This window comes from Sinohyriopsis cumingii, chromosome 18 (assembly GCF_028554795.1).
Source record: "Sinohyriopsis cumingii isolate HCF-2022 chromosome 18, ASM2855479v2, whole genome shotgun sequence".
Lineage (NCBI taxonomy): Eukaryota > Metazoa > Mollusca > Bivalvia > Unionida > Unionidae > Sinohyriopsis > Sinohyriopsis cumingii.
Genome location: NC_142978.1, coordinates 91,077,540 through 91,100,148, shown reverse-complemented (window position 1 = coordinate 91,100,148; position 22,609 = coordinate 91,077,540). Strand labels below are relative to the sequence as shown.

Genomic DNA, 22,609 nt, shown 5'->3' with positions numbered 1-22,609 from the left:
ATACCGGAGAAAAGATAAATACTAATCAAATGGATTTTATTTGTATCTTAGATATCAAATTTAACCGACATAAATAAAAATGATAATTTTAATTAGGAAATGTTCACAATTGTATTCAAATATACAAATATCATAATTTAACAAATCAATGTGCATTCTTCTCTTCAGTTGCATTTTGGAAGCCATTCTCTTTCTTATTATTACTTATGTCGATAATATTAGAGTAATCCCAATTTTTTTCATTTGGATCGGTACAGCATTGTTTTGTGAAATGTAAATCGTTCTGAATGCACTCAATGATTGTCTCTATTGAGTTGGCATATATCATACGGAAAAAAAGTATAGATTCCGATTGTAATCTCAAGTCTGAGGTCTTTATTATAACAACATTTGAACACCAGTCTAAATCATACGCATGCTCAAACATCCATTACGTGGCAAGCCGAAATTGTAGACGCGAGTTCAACGAAATAAGCATGGATACAGTCAGGATATTAGCAACTATACTAACTTTCTTTGTATTTATAGCATCGATAGAATGTTATTTCATTCATATTGATGCACATGCAGAAGAATGTTTCTTTGACAAGGTTACATCAGGGACAAAAATGAGCCTGATGTTTGAGGTTGCAGAAGGTGGTTTTCTGGATATAGATGTCAAGGTAACCCAGTCATATTGTGAGATATGTAGATACGTGTACAGAGGCTCGTTACAAATGAAAATGAAGAGTAGGGTATATTCGTCAGTGAACAGAGGCCTGGGGTGGGGTAGGGAACACATCGGTCCGCGCCCCTCGGTATGTCCAAACCCGCTAGTTTGTCCTAATTAACTCTAATAATTTCCCAATTATGCCAGCCTAGTCATACAATGTAAGACATAACACGTTATTTTGGTTTTAGTGCTATGTCTTACTACCCAAATAACGGGCTTGTATAACGTGTTCCGATGTCGGTTTACATCGGAAAGAGTAATCAAAGTTTCAGGAATATCTCACACTTGGCAGCCCATATCAACACTCTTCACCAGTTGATATGAAATTAATATACTTACTGTGTTGTTTTTGTCTTGGTTGAATCAAAATCTGACACTAGCAAATAGATGCATTTTCATGTACTGTTGACATACATTTGAATTTGTTGAAATGCAACAGTAGACGAGGTGTGCCGAAGTAAGTTCATGTGGGGGATAAGTTTCATGAACTAAACGAAATGTTGCTTACAGCTTCAATAGGCATAATATATTTTTATTCATTTCAGTAAAAAATATTTCAACTGAATTTTGGCATACCTGGCTTTCATCCCTTTCCAGCCAACTGAAATGTAGGCCAACAAAACTTGAAAACAGATCCATTTCTTTTGTGAGACATTGAATTTATTAGAGAAAAGACATCAGAGTAAATAAAGTCTGACTAAAACATTATGATTTTACTGATGTTATTTTAGTTGCCAGTTGTGTGAGATATTCCTGAAAATTTGTTACAGTGTTACTCAGCATCAAAACATGCTACACTGTGCCATTAGGCAGTAAGACCCTGATGCCCAAAACAAAAATATCAGTGTTGAGGTCTTACATGTAGGACTGATGCCAGCCATGTTCAAGAATAGTTTAGTTTCCAAAACATCTCAACATATTGAAGACAAGTGAACATTATAAGCCAAAAGTACATGGAAGGAAGATGTCATTAGCATTCAGATAGTCTTGGATTTGACCATTTTAGAGAGATGGAGGTTGTTCTGATTTTAACTTTTGGTCAGTGGTGAAATCCAGGACTATCTGAATCCTAATGATGTATTCGTTCCATGTACTTGCCATTTCGTTAAAATCAGATAACAAATGTTGACTTCTGTCCCATATGTCATGAAATGAACAAAGTACATGTATCTTGAACTGTTTTGGAAATTGAACTACTGTTTACTATGGCTAGTGTAAGTTGGAAATTAACAGATGTAATTAGGACAAACTAGCAGGGTTGAAAATACAGAGGATTGCGGACCCATGTCTTCCTTGTGTTATATTATTACAGGTTGGACCCCCAGCCCTCTATTCATTGAAGGATATTCCTAATTTTCTTTATAATGAGCCCTCTGTGGATACATGTATTAATGTTTAATGTTTAACAGAACCTCAACACAAATATAACAAGAATAACATTGGTATTCAGTGCTCAGAGACATTTATTTTGTAGACATAGGCCAAGGGCTGGTGACTTGCACAACAAAATCACAAGCCCTGGCTTGGTCATACAACATAAAACATATCACATGATATTCAGGGTCCATATGTGGCCTTGAAAAGCCTTGAAAATTGAATTTGTCCCTCAAGGCCTTGTAAACACCTTGAAAATTCAAATTATTATCTGGGTACCTTGAAAAGCCTTGATTTTCTTGAAACCGAGAGTAATTAATAAATAGTTTTTGTTTACAGATTTAAATAAAAAAGAGAAGGAGAAAAGGATCTCTTGCTAACAGAGGTCTTGTAAACACTTAATCGTGTGTATTTGGACACCAATGTTTTATCTTGGCCGCCGAAAATCACTTAGGCGGGAGTCCATACACATGTAATAGGTTGGCAGCAAAATTCAAAGGCTTGACCATCCTGCTTCAGCCACCTGCTTAGTGGGAAAATGTGTTGATTAATTAGCTGTGCTGATATTTAGTGACCGAATTTAGTGGCTGTTGTTGTTGTAGGGTTTAACGCCATTTTACAGCACACGATAGGCTATACATGGCAGCCAGTATTAATGGTGGAGGAAGAACCCGGGAATCCCCAGAAAGAACCACCAACCCACGAGAAGCTACTGGCAAGCTTTCTCACATACCCACATTGGCTGAATCCAAGACTCGAACCCATGCAGACAGAGGTGAGATGGCAGTGATCCATAACGGAGAGTGCTTTAGACCACTCAGCCACTTAGGGGCCCCTTTAGTGGCTGAAAAACCCATTGATGTACGTGTTGCAAATATAAGAGTACGGCAAAAGAACATGATGCAATAGCAGGGCGGCAGGTTCAAAAGCTTTGACTGGCAGCTGGGTAGGACAATGTATTGATATTTACTGTGATTGAATTTAGAGGCAGAAAGACCCAGAGATGTACACGTGGTCATTTATAAGACCACATCAAATAAACAAATTTATATTTTATTAAAGTTAGGGCATAACCGATTAGCATTTTTCTACTGATTTCCGATTCCGGATTTTGGGCATGAAATTTTTCCGATTCCGGATACGATTCAATTAATCGGAAATGCTAAATTAAATGGTTTTTCAAATTAACTTTTTAAACCGTGTTACACACGTTTTGCATATCACACCGATGTCACAAGGGGAAGGATATGGCAGGACTATAGCAAAATGCAACGAAGTTCAAAGACACAAAGAATCCATGAAATTTTTTATTTTTTTGCCAGTTCCGACCCATTCTTTGTTCAACAATTAGTTGATCTTGCCGCCAGGCTTTTATTTTCCCGCCTTAATCATTTATGTCGGCAAGCGGCCAGTTCCATCCTGTACTTTATTCAACAATTAGTTGATCTTGCCGCCATGCTTTAATGTCGCGGTCAAATAAAAATAAAACAGGCTTTTGTTTGGTCCTATAAAGTTGGCCTCTTGCGGAATCATTTTCTTTTAATACCTCATTAGCATGTGTCAATGTATTCAATATTATGCCTTCATTATTGAGGATGTTGACATAAACGGGTAGGACTGTATTATATGTTTTAATAAATTTAAATCTTTCGGTCTAACTCAAGTATTATCGTTTCACCCCGTTGTGTTGACCATATTGGACTTTTCTGACTTCTTATTTAACTTTATTAACGCACTATGGAATGACACGCAGTGTTAGACACGGTGCTATAGAAATTCAACTTTATTATTTTTATTATCCGAATCGGTCGTTCCTGCCTTGTCCGACTCCGATTAATCGGAAGTTCATACTATCCGGTGGAATCCGATTTCCGGATCAAAAGTCGGTTATGCCCTAATTAAAGTGTTAATTTCTGAGCATAGTGGAATAAGCAGTGCATGTGACCTCAGAATCAAGACATGTTGAGACTTGGACAAAATGCCATTCGCAAATTTGGATAAGTAATTTGGGGTTAAACGGCAAACTGATGAAGACTCTATTGAGATTGAGAATAGTACTCAAGTTGATAGAACAAAATTTAGTCTCACTCTGATGGACAAACAAGAGCTGTTTCAGTGTTATAAAGAATGTAGAAATTAACCTCAGTGGCAGCCAATAGTTGTTCTGATTTGCATAGTTTTTTGTGAGGGGACTGCAACTTCTGCTGGTGGGACTCCTATTTTTACCAAAATGGTAGTTCTGGACTCCTACTTTTAAAATCCAAGTGAGACCTTTCTACTAAGTTTGTGCCAGAAGGGAACTTTCTGCAACTGGCCACTGTGCAGTTGTACATTTTACATTTGTACAATTGTGTGAAGCCCAGATGCAGCCACGGTTTAAATTTGAATCATTTGTATGCTTTGAAATGGCTGGCTGCCGATTCCAACCTTGGTGACTAGATGAAGGAAAATATAAAGTTTGGATTAAGAGATCTTTCTCAGAGAGCTTTGCATGCAGTAGGAGAGAGCGATCTATGGTCACATGCAACTGGAAAAGAAAAACTCTTAAGCTCTCGTAATGTTGGCTAATATGGCAAAACATGAAACCTTCAAGAAGAAATCGTTTTTGATGAAAGAAGTATGTGGACAGTAACTGTATATAGTCTTAATTATGAAATTAGTTTGATCTGGTTCTGTATTTTGATTGAATGGAAATAGAACAGACAGTAAGTGCAATGAACATGATGAATCTAAAAATATAGACTACAGCTAAAAAAATATAGACTATAGCTAAGCTCAGAAATATTAATATGTTTAATATTAAATTGTTTGAAATATCCATATGCTGTTTTAAAATAAGTGATAATACAAAAAAACAAATATCTTTGTTACTTTTTTTATTGTCTGGGGGTGGGTGAAGAAGAAAGGCTGGTACTGAAAAAGACAATGAGACAATGACAGCTGCTGCTGATGCCTATGCATTGAAAGCAGAGACCCATAGGAAAATTTCCTTTATCACGACAAAATAGTTTGAGGAAAAGTGTTAAGGACAAAATCGCTGAACTTAGAGCTATTGAAAATTAGCTTGATGACCAGCTACAAGAACAGAATAATTCACTCTAAAATATTTGGGACTTTGTAAATAGTTTAGTGTAGACAGAGTAAAATGACCATAGTTCAGTGACTGTACATTATTCTAATGTCCAGATGTAAGATGTTTATTTAGTGTTAATGGGAATGATATCAATGATCATGATCTTAACTTAATGTTTTTTTTTAAAGAAATATATTGTTGAGAAATGTTCTTAGTATGAAGTAACTATTAACTTGCATTTACATACAGTTTCATTTATGTATCCTTTAAAATTAATGTAAGAACGCACCTTGAATAACATGATTTTGAACCTTGAAAATTTTGAATGAAATGTGCTACTAACCCTGGGTATTTTTTCTTTGGTGCTTCATCTTACTGCCTAAATAATGGCCTTGTGTAGCTTGTAACACCCAAGTCAACTGATAGAAGAATGAGAGGTCAAATTTTCAGGAATATCTCGTATGATTGGCAGCCCATATCGACACTCTTCCACAGATTGAAATCTAATTGATTATACTAACTTTGCTGTCTTTATCCTGATGGCATAAAAATCTTAAGTGGCAAATTAATGCATTTTCATATTCCGTTCAGCTGGTTGGATTGCAGTGGAAGCTGGTAAGGCCTAAATCAGTTTTGGTTGAAGAATGTTTCTTTAATGAAATAAAAAAAAATATACTAATATTGAAGAAAGTGTTTAGATGGCTTCGTTTCATTCATGATATTTTTATCATCCTTTTAACCAATTTTGGCATTCTCAGCTTTTATCGCAATTAACCCAATGGAAATGCAGGTTAACAAAACTTGAAAACGTCCATTTGCTGGTGTGAGAATGTAAATTTTTTATTTATTTTAAAAAAGTGTGTTAAAGTAAGTAAAGCCCATCTAAATCAACATGACTTTAATTTGTTGTTGTTGTAGGGTTTAACGCCATTTTTCAGCACACGCCACTGACCCTCGAAGCTACTGGCAAGCTTTCTCACATACATGAACATGAAACAGAATTAAACCCAAGTCAGTGATGTGTAAAGTATTGGACCATAATGTCTTTCTATGGACTAGTGCTTGTCAATATACTTCTCCAAGTTTTATGACTAGATAGGATAGTACAACACGACAAACATATAGTTGTGAGCTCAAAATTCTTAATATAAAGACAGTAGAATGTGAAATATAGATAAGAGTGACCTTGTTTGGTATGGATTTAGTACATGCATTGAGGGAGTGTGTGTGTGTGTGTGATTATTTCATTTTTGTTGTTGTTGTTGTAGGGTTTAACACCATTTTTCAGCACACGATAGGCTATACATGGTAGAGGAAGAACCAGGGAAAACCCCAGAAAGAACCACCGACCCTTGAGAAGCTACTGGCAAGCTTTCTCACATATCCACATTGGCCGATTACGAGACTCGAACTCAGACAGAGGTGAGATGGCAGTGATCCGTAACGGAGAGCGCTTTAGACCACTCATCTACTCAGGGCCCCGACTTTAATTTGTGAAAAAGCTTCAATAATTGCTGCCAAGCACATGAGGTATTCTTTATAATTTGTTCTCTCATTTTGATGTCATTCAACATTGGAACATGCCACATAATGCCATTATTTAGGAAGTAAGATATAGCGCCAAAACATAAATAACATGTGATATGTCTTACGTTGTACGACTAGCCCTGTTTCAATTCCACCAGCCAACTCCAGTTTCCATATGCTAAAATTGCCCCTATTTTAATATTTGTCACACCGGGGCTCGTATAGTTGCCTAAAATTTAACTATCTGTCATTCATATACTTTATAATATTACAAGGTAGGACACTTCTGTCCATGTTAACACAACCTATATAAGAATCAGTGCTGATATTTCAGGTTACAATTTGGCTGGTGTAATAAATTTGGTACTGATGTTAAGCTCAGGCATTTGATTTTGTATGCCTATTCCAAAGTTTGGCTTACTATCATCATACCTTTTGAGTAATGCCAAACCATTTTCCCACACTACTGATTGACATAGCCATGATTGCACCCACTTACTTTGCAAGTGAAGCACGCTTAATGGAACGCTGCCTTCTCATTGGCCAAAGAAAATAAGTTGTACATAGGTACAGTATATCATTTTCCTTAACCAATGAGAGGGAAATATTGGCATTGATTCTTAAAATGGGTTGTGCAAGAAAGAAGATAAGTGTCATACATATATATAGTACATGTATGACTGAGTGTTAAATTGTAAGCAATGATATGAGCCCCTGTGATTTGTCAAACAATGTTGCAGTGGCTACACTTCAAATATGAAAATATAAAAACAATATCATGTTAAATTGATTTGTGTTTATTTGGATCTTGAAAAACTAACAATGCAATGTTTTCCTCCAGGTCCAGAGGTCAGCCATTGTCAATAATTTTACTGACAAAGTCCTTATTCATTGGATCGTCAGTGTTTATGTTCCTTAGCATCTAAAGTGTGTCTTGATTTATGCTGCTTCTGTTTTGACTTCAGATGTTTATAGGTGCCACTTTGTTTAATCAGTGTTTCATTAAACCAGTGGAAGCGGGCACAAGGGACAGGTGAATTATATTAATTAAAATTTACCTTGAAATATCTTGCATAATGCAATGACAAGACCATTACAAATAATCAAAATACTTAGTGTTTTTGTCAAAATCATTTTTTTTGTTGGTCTTTCCACTTTATCTCAACTCTTTCCGAGCCAAGGACAGCTTATTTTTAATGAAAAACTCGGAAGCCAACATGAACACATTTGATCACTTAATTACTTATAAAACAATAAGAAACATCCCGTATTTGGCCTAAACTCTCCAGTAAAATAATCAGTAAACAGATTGTAGTGTGTGCGTAGTAGCCTTAATTCGAATTACATGGCCATGCATCATTGCTGGAACATGTGCTCAGTATAGATTCCGACTGGTTTCTGAAGTTGGTCAGAATTTCTGGTTACAGCGAGGGACATCTAAAAAATGTTTACATTTTTCAGGCAACTTAGTCACCCACATCGCCAGATTAGCACTATCCCTGGCTTAGATGACCCAGGGTCAGAACAACCATATAGTTGCAATATATTCTGAAAGAGTAAGAGCTCAGCAGAGGATAATAACTGGGCATTTGTTGAAAATCGTGTGTGTGTGTGTGTGTGTATATATATATATATATATATATATATATATATATATATATATATATATATATATATAGTCTAATTCAGTGATGTGTTGAATTACCAGTGTTTGATAGCTACAGATAAAATGAACCAAAACTGGACTATTGAGAACTAAATGCTTATTATACAAGTTCATTTGATAAAATATTTTTTAAATGCAAAATCTTGGTTTTAGTGCATAAATTTGATACAGATCTTGTTTGCCTAAAAAGTGTAACAACAATAAAATATTAACTTGTATATGCTGTGAATTATCTTATATTTTAGATCTTCGGACCAGATGGAAAGGTAATCCATTCTGGTGACAGAGAATCCAATGGCAAATACACTTTTGCGGCCCACATGGATGGTATTTACAAATACTGCTTTAGTAACAAGATGTCCACAATGACACCCAAGATCATCATGTTCACCATGGATATTGGAGAAAAACCAAAAGAACAAGACATGGAAACTGAAGATGGTATGATTATGAAAATTTGAGATGGCTTTGAAACGATATTTCATGAAATCTCACAATTTTTTTCTAGGCAGAATACTGTGAATTCATTGTTTTTGTTGTTTGTCAATTTTCTTGACTTTTTATTAACATATTGTTTCCATTTTTACTAAAATCTTGTTCCATGGGTCCTATTGTTTCCACAGAAGAATCTTTGTGAATTTAGAGTTTTTTGGATTGTTTAATAGTTATAGAACATACACTCAGCGAAGAAGCACAATTATTGTTATCAGACGCATGATATTTATAAAAAATTTGTGAGAAGTAACTTAATATTCCAACAAAGATTGTGAGCTGTGTGACGTGTTTCTATGCCAAGATTACATTATTTGTGATGGAAAAATATTAGTTGAACTTGGTTAAGATATAATTTGATACATTTCTTTAGTGAACTGAAACATTATGTCCCTATTTCACCATAGTACTTTTGAAAAATCTTGTTCTCTCATATTATAGATTTTTAGCTCTATAGACAAGAAGAGCATATAGGATGATCTATCATCTGTCCATTAGCACAAGTTTTCTGTAGCTTCTCTTCCTAAACTACTAGGAAGATTACCATGAAACATTATACACACATTCATCCTGAGGTCTAGTTGTTCCTAGATAAAAAATACAGCACCTGTATCCAGTGTTGTCATCACAGCAGCCTTCTTGAAAATCTTGCTATTATTACTCTTCCTGAAGGGAAAGTCTTATTGATAATGGTGTTGTTTTTTTTCTCATAACATACTCACCTTAGCAAACCCTACTACATTAAAACATCATTTGTTACTTTATCTGAGATAACACTCGGGTACAGGGAGTTTGTGGTGCCCCGCTATAAATATGATAGGGGCATATAGTTCTTCTCTTGTCTGTCTCTCCATCATACCTTGGTTCTGGTCTGTACAGCCATGTGAGCTTATGGTATGGCTGTGAATCATGTCTGTTTGACAACAATTACATATTAATATTGAGGAGTCCACATTTCTGACCTGATTTTCACAGACATGTTTACCTATCCATACTTCTCTGTATTTGTATCTCTCATGGCAGACAACACATCATATGCTATTTTGTATTTCAGCTCACCAGAATAAGCTTTCTGAGATGATCAATGAATTGTCTACAGCTCTGACCGGTGTCAAACATGAACAGGAGTATATGGAGGTCAGAGAAAGGATACACAGATCAAGTGAGTACTCAAGTACTTCAATTCAGTGATATTGTTTATCTTTTGCAATGTGCGTTATAAAGCATTAATTTCGTCTTTTCGCAGACCTGCCAACCATTATGATTTTTCCTTAAGCCTTACAAAAATAACCCTTAAAATACGGACCTACGGAATAAATGCACAAATTGCAGAAATATGATTATTGTGGTAAAGACCATTTGCGGGCTTGCTTGTTGTCCATATTTGATTCGGATGCAGGTTTCATATGAGATTGATTGGAGTTGGCCAGGGAACCAGACTAACTTTACAGGAGTACTTCAGATTCTTTAAACTTCATGCATTTTGTGATGCAAAATGTCTGCATAATCAAGCTTTTGCTTATTTTTCTAAATGCAGCATCCAACAAGCAATACATTTTCAGGATTAAAGGGATAGTAAACTTCTTCAAAAGTTTTAATAATACAAAAAAAATAGAAAGGAATGTTAAGATTCTTGGGGAAAAAGCAGGAAGGGCAACATTTATGTTTAGTGGACGTCATGTATGGATTTTAGTACATCTCATGTGGGAAAGATAGTCTACATTGTGACAGCCCACATAAAATTTAATTATTTAAGGATTACATCAAGTTGAGAGATAACAAGAAGCCGTTGATATCCATGGGGATTTTAACTGCAGTTTGTGAAACTTTAGATAATTAAGGTCAAACATTTTACTTGAACACAATGTTTACTGTCACTGTCTTGTTCACACTTCTGGACTTTAAATGCATATTTTCCATGCTAACAATAGCAGTATGTGATATTTTGTTATAACATTACTGAAAACTGGCCTAACTGGAAAAAATTAACTGCATTACTGAGGTTTCGTTAGGGTTGGCAGGTTTGCTTTCGTTTATCTGTCCATTGTTCATATCAGGAATGTAACTCTTTATTTAATGAAGCTGAGGAGATTTTAAATTGCATCTTGGGATGAGCTTTTTCTTATCTGATACCAATGCTGATTGTGTGACATTATATATGATTTACTTAATGTTATATAAAAATAATATCCATGTCATAATAGTACTGTCTTAACATCTGTTGTCATATAAAGTGTCCACACCATAATATCAATCTCTACTCATCTCTTGTGATGAAAATATTGTCCAGCTTACAGTACCAGTCTGTTCTCATCTTGTGTCTTGAAAATATTGTCCAGGTTGTAATACCAGTCTGTTCTCATCTGTTGTCTTAAAAAGTGTAATAAAGTTGTAAAATTTGTGAATTGCACGATGAATATAAAGAACATACTGAGTCACTATAAACTGATTCTGTGCATCATTGATGATTAGTATTGCCAAATATCGCCCAAGTAAGGATATTTTGTGACTGCATATCTCTCAAGTTTTATTGAGGGACCCTTGGTTAATTATATAAAACCTATCCATTATCAAATTTAGTTCAACTCTCAAGAGTAATTTATTCACACTTTTTCTATGATAAAAAGTTTTCTTAAATAACTTGCTTATATAAAGAGAAAGACTGCACCATTTGCCTAAGTAATTAGAGCAACTGCTTTGGATGCAGGTGGTCGCAAGTTTGAACCCTGGTCGAGTCATCCCAAAGATTTATAAAAAATTGTACTAGCAGCTGCCTTACTTGGCAGTCAGCTTTAAGAGGTTAGTGTTAAGACTGGTCCATACATGCCAACCATTATGCTTTTGACATAATCATTAAGCTTCCTTTCACTAAATTACATCTTACACATAAATGTATTCAGATTATGTGTTTTTGTATATCCCCCTCCAACAAAAATTATAATTTGTTTTCTCATTTTTATTAACATCTCATTTGCCCTACAGACCGTATTCTAGAAAAGATGGCTTCTATGTAACTACGACATAAGAGTGCGCTTGTCCATAAACTTGCATGCACTTTCCTAACAGTTATGTTCTATTTATAGCAGCTGCCCTATTTCCAAGAAACATGCAGGTTCTACTTTTAAACTTTTGACCTCAGTTTCTATTTATAGCAGCTGTATGGCTTAGGAGAGAACAGACTGGTTTTCTAACTTGTAATCTTTGCTCGCAGATTCATTGTTCAAATTCATATCTGGTACAGAACCAGTCTGTAGGTATTTGGCACTAAAAGTCAAGTCAGATTTATTCTAGTCAGTGCAAGTGTTAGAGCAAAACAAGTTCAAATAATTTCACAGATGGATTAGGAAAAGATGAAAAATTGATTCAGAGATGAATACACGAATCACACAATACAACGTTCCATTCTAGGGCAGCTATATGCCCCTTGAAGGCTGTGTGGAAATGATTTTAATATTGGTCATGGTGGTAAAACAAAGAAACCTTGAATTAGCTCGTTTTACTAACTCCAATACTAAGGTAACTTCCTTTTTACAGCAGAACTAAATTGTGGACATGAATTTTATAAATGCAGAAGTGTTATGTAACAAGTTCTTGATAGAACACGGACCACCCCTTTGTTCAAATGGATGTTTCCTGATTCCAAAATTGCAGAAAATGTGCATGTGCAAGAACAAAATCATCTAATATTGTTAGGTGTTTAGGAGAAAATACTTCACTTAAAATTGCAGAAGCCATGAAAATTGGGCTGTTTAGTATTGCAACAGACAGGAGTAGTGATTATGCCGACAAAAAGTTGTACCCAGTCTGTAAGAGACTTTAACAACAAAAAGGGCAAAGTCAGAGTGCTCTTCTTTCATTACCAGAATTAACAGTAGATTCCACTAGAGAAAACATTTTTGTATTTGCTTGATAATGATTTGAATAAACGTAAGTTGGCAGAACTGTATGGGGTTTTCAGCTGACACTGCATCAGTGATGGCTGGAATTCATAAAGGAGCTGCATTCTATATTTTGAAAAATGTCTCCATAATTGTACATATAGGTTGTCTCTGTCATATGATGCACCATGCTGCAGGAAAGGCTGCTGATAAATTAGAACTGAAGTATCAAGTTGGCACTCTTCCTGACAATGTACTTCATGCAGAGTTGATTTTTATTCATCTTATTTGCCAGCTAAAAGACCCAATAACTAGAAGATATAAATTTCCTCTTCTTTGTCAGGTTATGAAAGGAATATTGGTTCTTTACCATTCTAATGCTGACTGTGAGGGATTGTTCAGTATTGTTAACAAAAGTAAAACTGAATTCAGATCCAGGCTCTGTAACCCAGCACATAGTGCTCTACTGGTGTGCAAAACATTCATAGTCTCAGCTGTTACAAAGTGTTTTGAAACGCAATATGAGTTTGTTGCTTTTTAAAGCTCAAAGTGTAATATACAAAAACTTGGAGCAGTCATTGATGTTAAGAGTCCAGAGAGATAAATAAATCATTTTGTACATATGCTCATTGAATTTTTATCATGTTATATGTGGATTACTCTTTTTCTGCTCGGATTACTCTTTTTGTCCACCTGGATTACACTTTTTCCTCACCAGGGGTTGGCATGTATGCTTGTTGACCTGATGTTAGGATAATGTGACTGGGTGGGACATGATGCCCTGGTGCTAGACATCACTATTAACTGCCACACTGCAGACATCATAGTGATATAACTGAAAAATTTATAAAGCTGTGTTAAATAACCAAATCACACACACACACACACACACACACTATATACAGAGAAACTTCCCCAAACTGGCCTCTATGCAAAAGGACCACATATTTTGGTCCAGAGAATTCAGTTGTAATATGAATCAAACCTTTGTGCACTGGCCATGAATATAAATTAGACCAGAATATTTGGTCCCCACACTATTAGGTTTCAGCAAAGTTTGACATAAGTATTTATTATTTGGAAAGATAACTATTTTTCTTTTCTCAGTATATATAGAAAAATACCTCAGTGGAATAGTAAACATGAAGTTTCTGTTCAGATTCTTGCAAATATTTGTGTATTTTTCAAAATAATTAAGTAATTTACACCACTATCCTTTCCTTTCATTTCAGTTAATGACAACACAAATTCCAGAGTGGTGCTGTGGTCATTCTTTGAGGCCTTAGTTTTGGTTGCAATGACATTAGGACAAGTTTATTACCTTAAGAGATTTTTTGAAGTGCGACGAGTCGTGTGAAATTTGCTAACATTTTAGTAGTATACATGGGAGTGTGCATGTTTTTTATGTATAAGTGTGTATATCATGTTGAAGGAGTGATAGCTCTTTCTAAATCTGTGACTCTTATTTTTGGGAATATCAAAGGATTTGTGTGCTTTAAGTAGTTACCATGGGTGGGCCTGTTTATATAAATTGTATTTTATGCAAGTTTTTGTACACATTGTTTTATTTGCTTTGGGTAATATTCAAATAATTTTTGGAAGAAAAATGGAAATTATAATTGTCTACCAATGATAAAGTAAAAAATATTTCATAAGTTTCAACAAATGATACAACATTCATTTTGATGATGTACTAAAAGATTTAAATGGTATGAGAAAGTTACAGGTGTCATAAAAACTATGCGAGTTTGTTGAATATTTCTTTTTCAGTGTTTTACCTTTATGTTCTGAAAAATGTTCATTTTCAAAATAATAAATCTTTAGTCTAAATTACAGATTCTTAAGGAAAAAGGAAAGTAATCTAGACATTGAAAAGTAGTGTGAAAATCTTTAATGAATTTGTACCTTTAATGGTAAACATCATTTCCTGTAGCCCCATTTTTTTCTACATTTCCTCCATTTTTACAGTGTCTATGCTCCCTACTTTTTGAGGGGGAAAAGGCCTTAATATCCCAACTTTTTTTAATTGTTAAGGCTAAAAGAGCTTACAGTGCAGTCCATTTTCCACCATGCATCATCATTGGACTGATTTCAGCCAAACATGGCTGAAAGTATTGTTGCATGATTCTTCCCTATTGTTTTCTACATTTTCCATGCTTGTTAAAAACATTCAGCTCAACATTATCACCACTTTTCACAAAATATTGTTTGAAAGACTGGATACAGTAAATAATTTATTAATGTTAAAGTTCACAGTTTATGTAGGTTTTGGTGGTGTAAAAAGCATACCTAACTCCAAATGTCATAGCAAATGGTCTGCCCCAGATAATCCATTGACAGATACAGTGGTATCACCCTCTACAAGTTGGCCCATTTTATGATCTGGGAATGGCCATTGGTTCCATTTCATTATTGAATTATAAATTATACATAAAACACCCCAAAAATGCAACATCACAATGATCTAGTTTCAGTGTATTTTAAAATCTTTCAGGTTTGAAACTCGTGCAGATTCAAATATCCATTGATGAGGAAAACTAGGTCAAGCTAGGTCTTTCACTGAAATGTTCCTCTATCAACGAATTCACTCTATTTTAATTTTTAAATATTTTTTCTTCTTTTTCTGGGGAGTCTTATATTCACCCTAGCATTTGCTTCCACTTCCATATCATCCATTTTCACCTTGAGATCAACAGTATGCATTTAAACAACCACGAAAAGCCAACTTGGAGAATGATTTGAAAATACTTATTTTTATCCATTATTTGCCAAGCAGTATGTATCAGTCTCCTGTAATAATTACATGAAACATACATGATAAACAGTACTGATGGGTGCTACATTTCCAGGTGAATAATTGCTACAGGCGAGTCCCTTTTATTTTCAATCAGATGTGTTAAAGAAATCTCACGGGTTATATTATCATCCTTTATGACCTTGTAGTCTCCAAATTGGTGGCACCCATCAAAATGATCTATTACAAGCCAGTTGTTTGGAGTCAGCAATCTCAGCACATTCAGAGCTCACAACAGGCAATAGGTTGGTTAGGACTTAAAAGTCAGATAATAATGTATGTGCATCAAAAATGTTATTACAACTGATGCATAACTGATAAGTACAAATATAAATACTTGGTTTCAATAATAAAACTGAACACAACCTATTTCTCTCTCTCTTTAACTTGCACAATGTTTAGGACTTGCCAAGGCACAAGTACCTTGTAAGCATAGGCTTGCACAAGATAAATTTGTCCAGGGCACTGTACTATTAGATTGTAAAGCCCTGCACTTTCTTATATTGCCTCAATTAAATGACCTACTTGTGTTGTTGTGTTGTAAAACACCACACCAAACAACATTAAAATTTGTTTAAAAATCATTCCAAGTGTGTCACTTTCTCTTCACTCCAGTCTAATTTCTATCTATCACGAAGTTGTAATTTAATGAGGTACATCTATAATTTCTACCCAATGTTGTTGGAGAAAACATGTTGGTGTAACAATGGACTGCTTAAATTATTAGGTAATAAAATACATGGATTGAATAAGGGAATGTTTTATTTAATGACAGGTTTAAAACAATAAAGAATATAAATGAAATGTGTTTTATCTGAAAAGTATGTCCTTTTTACTTCTTTTAACATTTGATTGTTTTCATAATTTTGGATATTAAAAGGTTCAGATAATTGATACCTTTCCGGTGAGTTTGCATTCTACATCCGTAAGAGACCAGAATGTTAATGAACATGCTAATGAGCATTACTTACGATCTCCTTGTCTTATTGCCTAGGTCCATTTGGAAAAATGTCAGCTGATGCCTGTTGAGAGTAGTTACATTATGTAGGACAATCTAACTTAACATTCCCTTATCTTGTTAACTAGATCCAGTGGGAAAAATGTCAGCTGATGACTGTTGAGAGTAGTTACATAATGTGGGACAAAATAACATGGGGCTATTCCATTTAAACATAAATGGTACCCAGGGAAGGCACTTTTTAAAAAATGTATGCCAGGGTACTCAGATTACCTAAAGAGTTAACATGAAAACAATGCAGAATTCTAAATTGCATCAATGGGTGACTATTCTGTACTAAAAAGTTGCTTCCCTGTGTCCCATGTATATTTTACTGGAACTGCCCTTGAGATATGCTTTTCTAATTACATAATGCAGGACAATGGGAGTATTCTTCCAACAAACTGAAATAGAATTTGAATATGTGAAAAATATATCAGCCAAGAGCGGAAACGACTTTAAATTTTGAAAGCAATTTAAGTGTCAAGTCCGCTTTCATCACAAAAGAATTTCTTATATAAAACAAGTTAGGGTATCAGTGTAAAGCTAATTTTAAAAGTTAAAGTGTATTGAGCAATGACTTTTACTAGGCAGCCATTTCTTGTAGTAATTTCTGAAAATTTGATCCTTTCCCATATATGCTCGTATGAATGAGTATATGTACAGTATATTAGAAACATAAATGGGATATTTTGGCATTAATAAACACAACTCTGCATGTTTAATCGGAGATCCTATTTTTGCCTAGTGGTCTAAAGCACTTGCCTATACAGATCAGTGATATCTCACCTCTGTCCACATGGGTTTGAGTTGCAGCTTGGCCAGTAGCTTCTAATACATCACTGGTTCTACCAGTGTTTTCCTGGGTTTTACCTCCCAAATATACAGGCTACCATGTATAGCCAATCATATGGCTTGGCGCCCAGCATTAAGAGGTTAGTGTTAGGACTAGTTGGTCTGGTGTCAGGATAATGTGACTGGGTGGGACATCATGATGCATGTCTGCATCTTGATGCCCCCATGCTAGACATCACTATAAACTGCCACATTGCAGACATAGCGATATGACTGAAAAATTGTTAAAAGCTACGTTAAAAATCCAAGTCACACACATACACACACCAATCATATGCTGAAAATAAGTTTTGATGGCAAAACATTTCACTCCATAAATTTGTACAGAGTTGTTTTATTTTTTACTCAAAGCACAGAACAATTTTTTAAACATTGCAGAAATTTTCCCATATATTATTTTATATGCTGGAAACTACTTAGCAAATGTCATATTGAATTGTTCAACAAGTTTCATACATTTACTGTCTCGTAAACACAAACATGATTTAGTATTTTGTATTTGTGCATAATTTGGTGTCACTGCCATGGCTATGTAATGCTGGAATGTTTGTTGCAGTATGGTATGCAATATTTATCACATAATCCTGTCTCGCACCTTTGTTCAATCTGATTAAAATCAGATTTCCACTATCCTAAATGAAGAGCTGACAGTGACTGCTTAGGGGCCATGTTCTGACCAGTGTTATGACCATACCAGCCAATCAGATGAAGTCTTATATCTTCGCATTTGGGAGACTGAGCAGTGTAGCTGAAGGGTTCATATGTGTTTAACAATTTGATTCATTTTCAGAGTTTTGAAAGCTGCATTTCCATTTCTTAATTCAAGTGTCACCAGAACATGAACTGTCAGTGGTCGCTGTCAGATCTTCAACAAGGACACTAGAGATCTGATTTTAATCAGATTGTCATTTGTCATCCTAAGAAAGTTTGCCTCAGTGTGACATGCCATGTTTGTTACATAATTTGTGTCACAAAGTGTCACTGGTTTGTGATGCTGATAAGTTTGTCACATGTGACATGGCATGTTTATTACCCAATTTTGTGTAACTATTGAAGCTAAGTGATGCAGAATCTACAGTTCATACCTCACTGAGACCAGGCATATTTCTGATGTGGCATAATTAAGCTTGTTTGTGTTAACATTAGATGATAATAAAAATAATGATGTAAATTTGAGATGTCAGATTATCTCATATGTTAAAGTCTGAGACCTTTATATAAAGTTCAGCAGAGTTGTTGAAAAACCATCCAAGAGTTGAAAAGGTGTCACATTAAATAACTTGAGTTTAACTATTCATTGTATGTTCATGTCTACTTTTTAATCTATAAGGATAAAGCTGCCAAAACCTAATAACTTCTTAACAGTTTGTCTTGCAATTGTTTGGTCTACTGTTTGTAGATCAGAGGAGCTGCTGGGATGGCCTATTGTCCATCTGTCCTTCATCTTTAGTCTATCTGCACATGTTTGAAATCATGATTCCATGACACACATTAATCCAAGGTTTGATTGATCCTAAATGAAAATGGTGGAACTCAGACATCCAATATGTTTAGCACAGTTGCCATCTTGGAAAAATTGTGTTACCACTAATCATCGTCACTGCATGTTCCTATCAAATGAGATCTGATAATATCATTAAATGAGATCTGATAATATCATTAAATGAGATCTGATAATATCATTTTGGTCTCCAGTCAGAATGGTGTGGATCTTGCATCTAACATGGTCACTAGAGGAAGCCATCTTGAAAATCTTTTTGTTGCTATTCTTCCTAAGTAAGTCATATCGACATTGAGTATTCGCCGAAAGATTTATTATGTCTTGTTAGTCCTAAATGAAAGTGCTGCTGTTTGAACATCCAGTAAGATCACATTGGTGGCCATCTTGAAGATATTGTTATTGCTACACCTGACTGGATGGTCATATTTACACAGGGGTTTTAACTAAAATTCTTTGTATCATATCTAGATAGTTTTAAATGTAGATGGTGTTGATATATCATGCTCAAAATGACCACTGCAATGGCAAATACAATAATCTTGTTACCATTACTGGACAGTCTTGGTCCTAAATGCTTTTCTTATATACCATTTGGTGGCCATCTTTAATTATTTTTTTTTGTGCTCAAGAATATACAAGATAGTTTCAATACAGCAGTTATAAAGAAGAAACAGTCTTATCTTGGAGTCCAGGAAATGCCTTTTTAGTCTGAGCATCAGTACCTCAGAGATTTTATGCCCCCATCTCTGGAGGGGTAAATAAAAATCATGCCTGTCTCTCCACTGATCTGACACAATCTCATTAGGTCTAGTCCAGCAATTTATGATGCATCGCATAGAATCTTGTTAATTAATTTGGTCATTACCTGAAGATGCGCATATTAACAAATCACTTTGTTCCCCCAATATTAGTTCGTTATTGCCCCTTTTTGTCATGTAGCAGTGTATGGTACAATCATCTTAATGCAGCTGTTTCCACAGTTTTTAGGTCTACCAGGCAGGAATAGTTAGCGTAAGATTCCAAATGCCTTTACTACTTGGAGGATTGTCAAACTTTACACACACATTCGTTCTAGTTGGTGTTAAATGAAAATGGTGCCACTCTGAAATCGAATATTCTTGCCACATTGACCATCAATGGATGCAAGTAAACTTGGTAAAGTTTGGTGTTTGAGTACATATTAATCACATCTAAGATGAGATTAATATCAGCAATTCAAGTTGTATGGCCATATTGTTGAAGCTAAAGGAGTATTATTTTTTGTGCTTTTTAACTCAACTGGTCATAAAGCGTTGTCATCCATCCGTTATCACAAGTTTGTTATCGCTACTCATAAACTACTTGGAGAGTTGCTGTACAATTTCATACACACACACACACATTCATCCCATGGTCTAGTTGGTCCTAAATGAAACTGGCGCCCATCTGAAGTCCAATATGGCAACAATCTTTAAAATCTTGTTTTCATCATTCCTTCTCATTGGATGATCATTTTAACATAGGGTTTTCAATTAAAAAAGCTTCTTAAGATGTCTAGTTGGTTCTGAATGAAATTAATGTAGGTTTGATGTCCATTATAGCCACCACAGCAGCTATCTTGAAAATCTTGTCATTACTCAATGGATGGTCTTATCAATATGAGGTTTTCGCTGAGATACTTGTGATGTCTGGTTGATCCCAAATAAAAATAAAGCCCATTTGAAATCCAGGGTGGACACCACAAATTTATTTCATGTGAGACAAATGAATGTGCAAGATATAAACATTACAGTTGATTCGAACTGCTATTACTGTCGGTCCTACATACAACATGGTTGCAATGACAACTGTCTTTAAGTCTTATTGCCCCCCCCCCCCCCTTCCCTTGGATGATCATCATGTGGAGCTTTCACCAAAAGACTTCTAATGATGTCTGCTTTGTCCTAAATGAAAATACGTTAAATCTGATTTCGAATATGCGCACCACAGCAGATACTATAAAACTATTGTTATCGCTGAAGAATATCATGGTTTCCACCTCGTCAGTTAAAGGAAGAAATCGTCGTCTTCTGCATTCATGGAAATTCTTTTCGCTCAGTAGAGTATCAGTCTGTTCTAGGGTCTTCTGCTTTTAGATAACTAATGACTCGTGAACTTGCGAAATGCTTTGGACAAAAGTGAATCGGACTGTGACACTTGATGTAAGTGGTTTTGTTTGCGGCTGTCCATTAACATTACTAGTAAGTAACCAGAGCAAATATTTGTGGATTACTATCTCATTTTGCACGTAGGTTTATCTCGGCAAATATATTTACTGGATTGATAAAAAATATACATATAAATACCTTTATCTTTCGTGTTAGGGTCAGGATAAAACGAACTGCCCATATTTTTGTTTTACTTAACATTTGTGAGAACAGCAAGTTTTGATGTACTATGGATTTTGACCAAACGAGGCATTGAATACATATCGGCTTCATAGTGAAATTTTTTAAAAATCTGATTCTTAGTGTTTAACCTTGCGTTCAAGGTTATTGATCATGACTTAAAGTTTGTGAACCCTACTCGCTACCTAGGTAAATGCCCATGGATCTGAATTGCATTTGTATATATTGTTACGTCTTTTGGTCATAAAGTTTGTAGCAGGAAGAAGAAAAAAAAAGTTTTGTAAAACTTAACAAATAATTTCATTATCAAGTGTATCAAATAAAAATGGAAGAGGATCTTACAGTATTATGAATTGAATCAAAAATAATCTTAGAAAATTCTATTCAACTCCAAAATAATCGAATGTTCCGAATGAATTTCCTATTCTGGAATGCACTCGTCTGCCAAATGCTCAGATGTATCAAAATGGCATTGTCCAGATCTCTGAATATTTCACAGTAGTCCCAGAATAATTCATTAGTCCAATGAACACTTTGTAATTTGAGTAAATAATCTAAACAATATGTTTCCTCTCAGTATCTAAACATAACATTAGCTTACAGCTGCTGACTAATGTTACGACATGAACATTATAAATAAGAATGAAACAAATTGTCCAGTTCCACATATATACATGCATAAGGGGCGAAAACGCGTTTTGCTCCTACAAAGTAGCTTTTTGAAAATATCCCACATTGTAGAAGAACCCACCAAACCTAAACCATCCAATGGGAAATAACTTAATTCTTCTTAGAATCCAACTGACCCCAACAGCCGATGCGAAATTATTCCAAACTTTTCAACAGGTTTTATTAATAGTATTATTAATAATCGTAAATATCTAATTCAACTATTTATAGATCATACACTCTTATAATCTTAAAATAGAAGTATATATCCCTATATAAAAAGTATCAAATATATTGATTATCGATTATCAGTACAGTGTAGTCATACGTTTTTTAATATATAATATAGATAGTCATGTACCAAGAGTTGCCAAAAATAAAGATGTACATAATATATTCGCCTGACAAATAAATTCTGGTTCTAGCATCCCTCGATTCCAGTCCTTGAATCCTTATAAATATCTACCATTCCTGGCATGGATCAATTGTAATACTTACCATATCTGACGATTTCGAGTTCCGAATCTCCTAATTTGAACTTAACATTTTGTCTGTTTCTAAATCTGCTAAAAATGATAAATTCGGCTTTGCTTTTGGTAATTATAAGAATGCGTCAAGATTATTTTTCATATCGCTTGGATGATCTGAAAATACAACGGTACCATCTGCACAGAGTAAAACAAATAGTTCTAAATCTCTTGCTTT

The 22,609-nt window shown here is 34.9% G+C and overlaps 1 protein-coding gene across 1 annotated transcript; it reads left to right on the top strand.

The window, feature by feature from the left end:
- Positions 1-407: 407 nt before the first annotated feature.
- On the top strand, positions 408-18,658 carry LOC149777431 (transmembrane emp24 domain-containing protein 2-like). Its single transcript, XM_089942057.1, has 4 exons — positions 408-662; positions 8,598-8,793; positions 9,899-10,006; positions 13,955-18,658. Exons 1-4 carry the CDS (start codon positions 477-479, stop codon positions 14,077-14,079), a joined length of 615 nt encoding a protein of 204 aa, XP_089798183.1. The 5' UTR covers positions 408-476; the 3' UTR covers positions 14,080-18,658.
- The last annotated feature ends 3,951 nt before the right edge of the window (positions 18,659-22,609 follow it).

Bases quoted from the DNA above. Each gene is read 5' to 3' on its own strand.
- LOC149777431 (XM_089942057.1), top strand. From the start codon at position 477: ATGGATACAGTCAGGATATTAGCAACTATACTAACTTTCTTTGTATTT. The intron at 663-8,597 runs GTAACCCAGTCA...CTTATATTTTAG, and splicing joins TTCTGGATATAGATGTCAAG to ATCTTCGGACCAGATGGAAA. The intron at 10,007-13,954 runs GTGAGTACTCAA...CTTTCATTTCAG, and splicing joins AGAAAGGATACACAGATCAA to TTAATGACAACACAAATTCC.